Source organism: Episyrphus balteatus, chromosome 3 (assembly GCF_945859705.1).
Source record: "Episyrphus balteatus chromosome 3, idEpiBalt1.1, whole genome shotgun sequence".
Classification (NCBI taxonomy): Eukaryota; Metazoa; Arthropoda; class Insecta; order Diptera; family Syrphidae; genus Episyrphus; species Episyrphus balteatus.
In genome coordinates this window covers 8337926-8350134 of record NC_079136.1, presented here as the reverse complement: position 1 = coordinate 8350134, position 12209 = coordinate 8337926, and the positions used below count along the sequence as shown (strand labels likewise).

The 12209-nt window shown below is 32.2% G+C and overlaps 1 protein-coding gene across 1 annotated transcript; it reads right to left on the bottom strand.

The window, feature by feature from the left end:
• Positions 1-5754: 5754 nt before the first annotated feature.
• On the bottom strand, positions 5755-6993 carry LOC129913883 (protein FAM50 homolog). The gene has a single exon (XM_055992847.1). It carries the CDS (start codon positions 6877-6879, stop codon positions 5830-5832), a length of 1050 nt encoding a protein of 349 aa, XP_055848822.1. The 5' UTR covers positions 6880-6993; the 3' UTR covers positions 5755-5829.
• Positions 6994-12209: the final 5216 nt, after the last annotated feature.

Here is a 12209-nt window from a genome sequence, read left to right as displayed (position 1 = left end):
TAGCGCGAGCAGCGTACCAGGCTTAAGGAGAAAAAAATATTTTCACTTTTGTACTTTTTCAAAAAGTGGTGAATGTAGTTAAGCCTTAAGCCGCGTAACGGTTACTCACCCGTCACCCCTAAATGCTTAACTACATACACCACTTTTTGAAAAAGTACAAAAGTGAAAATATTTTTTTTCTGACTAGCGCAATTGTTTTGTCAAAAAGAGTATACAAATTGTTTATTAGACCAAAAAATAAGCTTTCTGCATCATTTGTTTTAATTTTTCAGGCCGCAAAAATATACAAAAATGCGTTTGAAAATTTTCACTTTTGTACTTTTTCACTTTTTGAGCCAATGTAGTTAAGTCTTAACGTTTTGTTTCAAACTATAATAGCATGGTCACCGGAAAACTACGATATAATAATAAAGCTCCCCTGAAGATGCTGAGAAACTCCAGCGAAACGTCGGGACAAAAATTTATGTTTTAATTTTTTATTTTACATAAACTAACTAAATTGACCAAAAAAGCCCAATTAAACTAATAAAATTACGAGCATTATGTTAGATGCAATTTTGGCTACGCAGGTTGTAGTGGGGCGTAAGAGATTCTATCCTTTGTTTTGAGTTCGCAAATTGAGAGCAAACTATGCTTACTGTATGCTTGCGGGTATGAAGCCGCAATAATTGGATAGATCGTGACGAGTTTTTTAGGGGGTTCCACGTACGAGACAGCTTAGAAATGTCGTTCTGATTGAAATTTTTGTGTCGTTTTATTTCAATAGTTTCATGAACCAAGCGAGTTATATAATGAGGCTCTTTGACTAGAACCTTATAGCTAGATCGAATTGGATCCAATGGTGGTTCATATCTGCATGATAGAGTTATTTTGTCATAAAAATCTTTTAGGAGACGATTTTGAGATCCATCCAAGTTCAAGTTCATATTACTTTCTTCTATGCGTTAACACTTCTTTTTCTGTTCTTGGTTTAGTTTAAGTGCCTTTTCAAAAATTAGCTAACCAGCTAAGAAGACTGGAACTTTCAACCATTCTATTTACTATCCCAACATTACAAATAACAACTGTTTTTCACTTATTCTTGTCGTTTATCCACCGAGATAAGATTCACTATTATGTAGCATCAAAAAATCACTTCAAACTATAAAAATGTTATGTTGTGAATTCCAAAGTTCAAAATTTTGCAAACAATAATCGAGATTTGAAACTCGACCTACAATTGGATTGTTGATTGAAATTACATTTTTTTTTTTTGATTTTTAGTTGATAAATCAGTGGATGCTTTTTTTGAAACATATTAGGTATTTAGTATGTTTTCTTTTTTAAAGATTTTATGGACACATTTCGGATACCTCGGTTCATGGCAACCTGTTTTTTTGTTTATTTAAATAGTTCCAATAGATAAATAAATAAATAATATAAACATTTTTAACTCTTTAACTATGTTCCATTTACAACTAAATAACTATTATAAATCATTTAAAACACTATTTTGCTATTTGCTTCATGCTCTAGTCTTAAGAGGATATGGTGTACCGTTAATTTCAATACTGAAAATTAAGTTTTAATTTCTATTTTAGGGAATCTTACAAAATAATCAAGTTTTAAGGAAATCCACCCAGGAGTTGAGGCTGTAGCTGTTGCAAATAAGGACAGACCGATGGACAGACATAATTGCACAAGGCTTCCGGATATTATGCCAGCTTTTATTTTGGTCAAAATTGGAAAAAGCACCAGAAAATAATTAACAGATTTCAGAAATAAAAATTCAAGATCCTTACTATTTGAAACAGCTGCAATGAATTTGTGAATAACTTAATTCTTTCAAGGAGACATGGAAGTATTTTCATGTATTTATTAGAATTGGAAGCAAAATTCTGGAAAAATATTGAATAGCCAAGTACAAATTGTTGAAAATAAGCCCTCAGAGTGTTTACTTCTTTAATTTATTTATACTGTGTTTATAAATATTGTTTAAATTAAATTTGCTTAATTTGTTTTTTTTTTTTTTTATGAAAAATCAAATTAATATTTTTTTTTATTCACCCTTTCGGTACCAGCGTTACTCTCATGTAACATTTATTTAAAAATTCATAAAAAAAATTTAATTTGAATATTTTTTTAGGTTTCGATGGCTTAATTGAAAGATAATGCCTAGTTACTGGATTAAGCCTGGTACGCTGCTCGCGCTAAATTTTAGCCAAGATAAAATTCCCATACAAGTTATCGATAATTTGTATGGGACTCATTTTAGCTCGGCTAAAATTTTTCGATAATTTGTATGGGAGCTAAAATTTAGCGCGAGCAGCGTACCGGCTTTAGCATAAATAGTTAGTCTAATACCACAGTGGCGTATTCAGAAAAAATTTTGGAGGGTGCTGGAAAATTGTTCAACAATTTTTTAGAGGGTAAATGTGCGAAAAATGTTTCTCTATTTTTATTCATCTTTGATCTAGAGTGAAGCGCTATGCTGTAATACTGAAAGTGGTGTAGTAGGATTTTACTGCTCTCGACAGATTCGTACTACTGTCTCCTCCTTTTACATTCAGAGTACCTAGAGATTTTTTCAAAGTTCTTGTGTACCAAAAATTTTACGCAAACAGCAAGGAGTTGAATCATCCATAAAAAAAAAACACTTTATTTCGTTCGAACTTTGTCAAGTGAAATGCAGAACGTGAAATTCTCAAAAACTTATTTTGAATGAATTTCTTTTTGATGTTTAATCCGAAATATATGTTTATATTTGTTCGTAATATATTGCTTTTTTTAATTCAAATCAGAAGCGTTAACTGGAATTTTCTTAAAGAAACCTGTTGGCCACTTAGATTTTGAGATATCAAAAAATTTCTATATCCGATATCTTTGAGAAAAATATTATTTAAAAAAAAGTAAATAAACATAAGAAGCTTTTCAAAATTAAACGGTCATGTAATTCGACGTCAAAATACTAAAAAAATGATCTGAAGAATTCGGAATAAAATTCGAAAAAAAAAATTACCCCAACAATCAACGTCAGCTAAGGTTCTTACTCAAACAAACACAAACAGCCGTTTCAAAATTTGGAGGGGGCTCGAGCATCTGTGCTGCCTCTAAATCTCTAAGATTTACGAACACGTTTCAGTTAATCATGTAAATTATGATGAAATCAGGGGGGGGGGGGGGCTGGACATGTGTATACATGAATTGTAGAACATGGTATCTCGTATCTCGAAGGATAGCCGAGTTATTGTCAAAAAAGTTATTGCGGAAAAAGCTTATAGGAAATCTTGGTCGAAAACTTAAAGTTAAGCTTTTTTAAGCATCCATTACAACATATCCAAAAATTAGCTTTCTCGGTCATTTTGCATTTCTAAGTCGTTTTTTCCAACATAATGACTGGCCTATTTGTTTTTTGGATTAGAAGAAGTAGCATACCGTCGCTGTAGTTCTAATACCTCGTAACCCAGAAAAGTCTATTTTTCAGGAGAGCCAAAAAAACTAAGAATGAAATGTATGAGAATCAATACAAATGATCTGGTTTTGATTAAGCGTAGCTCTGACAATATCGATGTTAGGCAAACAGTATCTTTTCTATTAGGTACATCCGGATTTTTTTCAACAATATAATTATTGCATCATTAGTCCAAAATCGCTGTTTTGTGGGTTACGAGGTATTAGAACTACAGCGACGATACAATATTGTTCTATAAAAAATTATTTTCCCAGTTGTCCGACTTTTTTTGGTGGTCATAGGCAGTGAATGTTACTTACATGTAACATGAGGATAGCACATTATTTTTGCTATTTATTATTTTGGAAAATAACTTTTTGCTATTCATATTATTTCTTAGTTGTGATGTATTTGACAGGATTATACTGAAAAAAGCATTTTTCATTATTGATTTTCATATTTCACCAACAACATAATTCAATTACAAATAAAACCAGATATTGGTTTCTGATAAATGAAATCCTTAACATAAATAATTGCCTAGGCTTTTTTCTGGTCCATCTATTGATTTAAGCCTAGTACGCTGCTGATGCGAAATGAAAAATTTTGAAGTCTCCAAAGTCAACAACGAACATGTTAACGAAAAAATAGCAAAGGAAAAATAATAAAAGTACAAATCAAAAAATTCAAGAAGAAACATCAGAAAATAAGTTTAAAAGCAAAAAACAAAACAAAGAAGAATGGGCAAGTTTGTATGGAATGTGGACGTTGCGCGGCCAGAAATGAATTTGTTATTTTTTGATGTCATTAAGGTTTACATATATTGTGGAGAAGTTTTATCCTTGTGACGTACTCCAAAAACGGATAAAATGCATTTTTGCATATAACACTTTATGCAGATTGTCTCAAAGTTGTATCTTTTGTGTGTATTTTAAGTGCAAAATATGATACTCTCTCATTTTCCCTAAATCTGAAGACCTTTATCTTGAATATCCAACCACTAGAACCCAAACTATAAGCATTTTAAAACAACACACAGTGGGTCACCTCCCATACAAAGTGCGGTCAAAAATATAATGACCATTTTTTTTTTAATGAAACACCTGTATTATCATTTTATATGATTTATTATTGCAAAAAAATGCATCAAGTCAGTTTTTTAAAATTTTGGTTATTTTCAAGAAAAATAAAAAAAGGTAAAAAAATTTTTTTTTTTGAAAATATAAAAAAAAAATGGTTAATGCCGGAAATGGAACTGCCTGTCAGTCGAGCACTTTACCCTTACCCTCTAGTTCAGTCTTTTATAAAAATAATAGTGCCAAAAAGGAATTTTTTTAGTTTTACGTTGTAATTTTTTTTTCTCTGTGTATCGTCATTTAAACTCGTATTACTCGAAAAGGGGAAAAAACGGTGCTATTATTTCGAAAGGTAGAACGGTATTCTTCATTTGAGAACTTAAATTGTAGAGGGCACTCGAAGGCAAACCAACTAAATCTCTAATTTAATGAAAATTGAGCTAAATAAAAATGGTTAAAATTGCTTCGTTAAAGAGCCCCATTACAATTAGCCTTAATGTTATTTAACAATATAATTTATGTTTTTAGAAAGTATTAACCTTCTCGTTAAATATCCATAACAATTTAATACTGTTCACAATTTTTAACACCCGCTATCACTATCGCAAGTTCACACCTTATAACTGCAGCGATAAAAAAACTGTACCTTTTTTTATATACCGACTTTGAATTGCTATTAAGAAATGAAAAAAAGCGTAACCGTCAATTTTTTTTTGGTTTTGGTTCGATGGGAGATTGTAGAACGTTGTTTAATCATTGGATTTTAAAAAATTGACATTTACTTTTTTTATTTTTGACCTATGGCGGGACCCACTGTGCAACAGTTTCAAGAGTATTTTGGGAGTTTCGTTATTCAATTTTTTGTTACGAATAGTTTGAATTGTTTGAAATCTTTCGAACAAAATCTTGAAGTGGTTGTCTTAAAAATCTTATATTATGAGTTCTATTGGTCGGATTTTCAAGAGTAATGAATTCAGACACAGGGAAAATGACAGAGCATCATATTTTATGTTCCAAATAAAAATATAAACCAATTTGTCATACATTGAATAGTGCATTAACGATACTAATACTGCATTTTCTTACATTCTTAACGCAATACTGCGAAACGTCCATAGTAAAAGTTTTTCCTAAGTTATAGTCCTTTCATTTGATACCAATTTTATTAATGGCCGCTCAACGTCCAAAATGCCCATTCTCCTTTAATTTCGTTAACGAAATTTTGTATGGAAAATTTCGTTTCGCTTCAGCAGCGTACTAGACTTTAGAGTTGAATTAGAACAAAAATACACAAACCAAACAAAACTTACTTTCAACACAAATTTATTTTTTATTATTCTTATCTTTAATAGTATACTTATCATAAGTCTTTGTCGGATCATACGGCTCCCATCGACTAGCCGGAAAGATATGCTTATTCCTCTCATACCAACTCCTCAACAAAACCTTACCAGCATGTGATTCCTCTTTCTCCACCGTTGCATCGCTAATCATCCTAACATCATCATGAACATCAAATTGAAACAATGGTCCACTTTTACCTCTCGCTTTTGTTACAATAAAATCATAAAAAGTATAATGATGAGGGAGAATCAAATCCTCTTTAACATACATCAATTGATCAGCCATAACAGTTTTCAATTCATTGAATTCTTTACGCAAAACTTCCAAACATTTTTGCAAGAATTGATAAATGGAATTGCCTTTTTTCATTGTCGCACTTCGACGATGGCCAGAACCGTCCCAATAACTGAAGGTTATTGTGATTTCTTGGTCTTTCAAAGCAGCCTGTTGGGCGACCCATTCCTGACGTAGTTCTTCACGAAGACGATTCTCTCGTTCTTCACGCTCCCGATCGGGAAGGAATGAAGTGTCTACGTCGGGATTTTTGCAGATTTTCTTCTTCTGCGGTTCATCGGATTGTTCCTCAGTTCGCCATTTCTTAATTGGCTTAATTTCAAGAGGTTTTATGTCCTCATCCTCTTCTTCAGCTTCATCTTCATCTAAAGTAAATGACAATGCTTGAATTTGTCTTTTTTGTTTATTTTTTTCAGCTTGAATAGCTTCAAGAGCCCTCAACTTTTCCCTTTCTTTTTCGTCTTTCTTTTGAGCTAATTTTTTTTCACGTTCTCTAACAATATCTTCTTGCTTTGCTTTCATTTCATCCAAAGTGACCAAACCAATGGTTGAGGTCTTAAGTTGTTGTTCCACAGCATCGTAGTGGCTGGCAAATTTATTTTCGATGTTGGAAATTTTTAAATCTTCTTCGATTTTTTTCTTACGGAATTCAATTTCTTGTTGGGCAATTTCACGTTTTTTCATCAATTGCATAGCACGGCCAGCTTCGCTGGCTGCACCTTTGTAGTGAGCCATTATTGAAAATGTTTAAATAAATGCGTTTTTTATTGGGTAAATGTTTAAAACAATTGAAAAGTTTTTGAGAGAAATTTTTTGTTTGCAAAAAGTAGAAAATAAAAAATAGTGAAAAATGGGAAATGTCAAACATGAATGTCACTTTTTTTTAAGATAAGTTTCTTAGCATTTAGCTTAAGGAGAGAATAGATAAATAACAGGGTGGCACAAATAAGCATAGTGTTCTTTGTTTTTAAATATTCATCTGCGAAAATAACAAAATTGTTTTTGTTATAAAAGAAAATTTCTTTTTTGCATTGACTTAATATATATGGACTGCTAGAAGCATATTCAGGTTGGTTCCACTTGTTTCTTCGCGATACTAGCGCCCTAAAAAAAAGCGGAGAATAAGTGCAACATTTTTGACGAAGTGCGAAAGGAACAAATATAGAAAAACAGAGAAAGCACTACCTTTTAACGACAGATGTCACTCACTAAAAGTTTCCTCTTTTCGCCGTCTAAGGTTATACCGCTAGTAGAGCTAGAAAGATGTGGAATCATTTTTTTTCAATTTTTGTATGGAAAAGTCAAACGACTAGCAGTCCATATATAGTAGGTCAATGCTTTTTTGTTTTAGTAGTTTTTTTTTTTTTTAATTTCTATAAAGGCTTGGCCACACCGGAGGGTATGCGGTAGAGGTACGGGTAGCGGTAACGATATTTGTATGAAAAAAATTCCACATCTGAACGTTGATATGTCAGTTTGTAATTTTTTTCATACAAGTACCGTTACCTCTACTTGTACCGCTACCGCATACCCTCCGGTGTGGCCAAGCCTTTAGAGATTTACTTAAGAGCTATACAAGCTCTTCTTCTATTTTTTACAAACCAAAGTCTAGTACGCAGCTCAAGCGAAACGAAAAATTTGGAAGTCTTCAAAGTCAACAGCGAACATATTACAGAAAAAATACCATCGGGTATAAAAAAAAATTCAAGGAAAAACATAAAAATAATGCTTTAAAGCAAAAACAAAACAAATTTAATTTCGTTCAAGATTTCGTTAACGAAATTTTATATGGAAAATTTCGTTCCGCTTCAGCAGCGTACTAGGCTTTAGGCCAGACATGAGTTTTTTTGACGACCAAAGTCACAGCTATTGATTCTTACATTACTCACAGTTAAATTGAGTATGTATAACTTTGCGAAGAAACTGCAAGGACGCTGCGGGAATAAGAAACTCTAAAGGCTTTTCCACACCAGAGGGTACATGCGGTAGCGGTACGGGTAATTGTATGAAAAAAATTCCACAACTGAACGTTGAACGTTGAAACTAGAACAACAGCGTTCAGGGTCCTATTTCATAAAACTCAAAGACTAATAAATTATTTGTGAATTTACTTGTAGCTTGTAAATTATCAGCAAATTTCTGTTTCATAAAGAATTCGAATAGCCTAATAACTACAAGTATCGTAGATTTGTAACTACAAGCAGATTTAAGGCTTGGCCACACTGGAGGGTATGCGGTAGCGGTACGGGTAGCGGTGAGGGTACACCGGAGGGTATGCGGTATAGCGGTAACGATATTTGTACTAAAAAAATTCCACACCTGAACGTTGATGTGTCAGTTTGGAATTTTTTTCATACAAGTACCCTCACCCCTACCCGTACCACTACCCCATACCCTCCAGTGTTGCCAAGCCTTTACAAGTGTGGCGAATGTTTCTGTTTCATAAAAGTATTTGCGCAAAAATTTATTAGTGATAGACTTGTAAATACAAGCGAATGTTTTACAAGAGAAGAAAGACTAATAAAGTATAATATTTTGTTTAATTTTGGGTCATTAACCCTTTGAATTTGATTTATGGATATAATAGCCGTTTTTTATTATCACTTGATCCATAAAGATCATTAATTAAAACGTATTACAACAACTACATGAGATCTTGCATTTCATCAGGATCACGAATCGTGATCTTGCTTTTCATCAGGATCACGAATCGTGATCTTGCCAGATTTCATGTGGTTGTTGTAATACGTTTTAATTAATGACCTATATGGATCAAGTGATAATAAAAAACGGCTAATAATAATTTTAATTCGCCGGACAACAAATAAATGAAAATTTTTATGAAACAGAAAACTACAACTCCATACTTCATTTGTGCTTGTAACTACAAGTCTACAAGTACAACACTAATAGTTTTATGAAATAGGGCCCAGGTGTGGAATATTTTTCATACAATTACCCGTACCGCTACCGCATATACCCTCCAGTGTGGTCTAGCCTTAAGATCAGTAGATTGACGCAGTACTAACGCACTGTGTAGTAAGATTAGAGAAGTATACTCTTCATATACCAGACTGGTATACTTTTTTCTAACTTGTACTTTGTCTGTATGTTTAACAAATTTTATTGAACTTTATTTTTTATTAATAAAGAAAAAAAAAATAAATGGCAGTAGTTAAAATTTATTTATTGTGAAAAATCAGTTATCACTCAAAAATAAATGTAACAGACGCATTGTAACAAAAACAATGTTTGATCCAACTCAGTTTAAACTGTATGCAAGTTCAAAACCCGGACTTAATCGTTTCAAAGGAGGCTTTATTACGCCAAATACTGGAAAAAATTTAAAAGAAAAATTAGACGATGATGAAGAATTCTACAGAATCATGGAATCGATTAAGACATCATCAGAGAAGAACAATGACATTGAGGAATATCAAAGCCAATCAGAACTCGAAGAGGACGCCACCGCAACTAAATCCCATAATGATATTTCCTTCATAATGATATTTATGTTGCTCTTTGTTCTATTGATTACAAAGATCATTTATGCTTTTCAAAATATCATAGTCAAGTCTAAGGAATTGTTCGATCAATTATTACCGTACATTTGGAGTTGGATGAAGAGCATTACCCGTGAAACTTATGTTATGACTGATCGAAAGGTTCCTTTGTTGATTTTATGTGTTCCATTATTAACTTTGGTCTTATTTGTGTACTGTTCGTTATTGATATTGAATTCGGTAACAGAATTTTTGCTGAGTAGCGCACCAGTGTACATAACGAAATTAGTTATGGTGGAAAAAATACAGAAGATACTTATTTCACGTCCAGCTATTTAATAATATTTGATAAAATATAATTGCATAATAAATTTAATTGCTTTTGGTTATGTCTGTATTTTTTTTTTTTTAATAAAATCAATTGTTAAAAGTTACAACTTTAGATTGCTTTTACGTTATAGAACGTGGATCTTCTTTTCAACTAACAAGCTTAGCCAGTAGTTGCCTCTTAGTTCGCACACCAAGGTCTCCATCTGTGGAGTGACTTCGCTTTTGAAGTGAAATCAAAATTGATAACCCTTGGAAATGCATCGATTAAAAAATTAGATATTAAAATAAAAAATTAAAAAAAAAAATTATGTTAAAAAAATATTTAATTATTGTTCAAGTTTTGTTTTGAATTTTTTAATGAACAAAATAATTTTAAAAGATAAGAAATATCTATCTTTAAAGTTTTAATAAAATCGGTCAAGCATTCAACGAAATATACGCAAATAACCGTTTTCGAGAGCAAAATGCCCTAAATCGAAACATTTGTATGGGAGGTACAAGAAAATCCGTCCACTCGTTTATGCTGCAGCTTCATGTACATATGTATAGACTCACAGACGCATGGACCCACGGATGTCATGATGAAATACACTTTTTTTTAACGTCCTCATTATCATCGTAATGTTAGTTTTGATTAAAACCTCGAAATTTTTTTGACACGAAAACAATACTTACCGAACGTCGTCGCCTCAATAAAATAATGTCGTATGCTACATTCGGCAACTTTTGGGAAAATGCAATTAAAGTTCAGATTTTTTTTCTCAAAAACTGTACGGTGAGTTTTTTTTTTAAATATCATGACATATGCAGAATATATTTGTCTATTGAACTACATATGTTAGAATTATTTCAATATTCCAATCCAGAAACAAATAATAGTCAATTTACTCTAATATGCCGATGTCGTAAGTTACGTTTTCACAGAAACTATTTGTTAGCCAAACACATACGACAAATTGATGACACATACGACAAAAATAAGCAAAGTTTTATTCGACACTTGTTTACGACATACGACAAATAGATGTCAATTCAATGCGAAAAACAAGTAACTAACGTTAATTTATTAACTTTTTAAAATCACATTGGCTCTTGGTAATAACCCGAGTTTAGCAAAACTCGATTTTAACAAAAGCATCAATGGTAAAATAACATACCTACATCTAACTTCTAAACAATTGGTTTTAGAAGCAGTTCACCTATAAAATGATAGAACTATTTTAATTTGGAAGTGAGATGTATGTTTTATTTTTTGTTAAAATCGAGGTTTCGCTAAATTCGTGTAGGTATATTTTACTATGGGTTATTGACTTCGCAACAAAATTCTTTCCTAAAGATAAAATCACATAAATAGAAAAAAAAAAAAAAAAAAATAAAAAGGTACATTATTTTTAAAGCAATTTTAGAATTAATGAGATCACAGTTTACTAAAATTAAGTTATGGGGTCTTTTCACGAGTCGATTTTTGCCGTCCACCGAAGTTTTTCGACCCGTGTGAACGTAAGTCGCAGGCGACTTAAGTGACAATTCCCATAGAAAAATCCTAGTCGACCGACATATCGTGCGGCTAAAACCGACTCGTGAAAAGTCGGCATTACTATTCAAGTTGAATTAAAATTATTACAGTTTTAAGATAGCACGATAAAAGCTTCATAAAAATTTCGTAGGGCCAAGTTATCATTGTCACTAGATTCGAAACATTGAGGGAACCTAAAGGATCGGCATCAAAGAATTCATCTTCCAATATTTCGTTACGTATGCTAAATTAATAAAATCATAAAACCACTATTTTATGCATTTTGTATGCATAAAATAAAGCATAAAGCTCCTCGGATAAACTTGGCGCAGGTCGACTCGTCCGACCTGCTCGACATCTTGATTGCAACTGAAATTACATTCGTCAGTGTATTTCCTTATGGGACAGACGACAAACGCTTACTGAAATTCCAGTAAAATATTGTTGTATGTGTTGCAAAAACAGCACACACGACAATTATTTACCGAACGAAGAAAAACACAGATTTGTATGAAAAAATTGTAGTATGTGATCATTTTTGTCGTATGTGCACGTTTTCTGTGCACTTACGACAAAAAGCTACTGAAAATGTTTGTAAGCCTACACATACGACAAAATGCATAGCGATTATCTCGGAAACGGATACAGATATCGAAAAACGGATTTCACAGAATGAAGGAGAAAAAATAAATTAGCAAAACTGCATTCAAATCTCA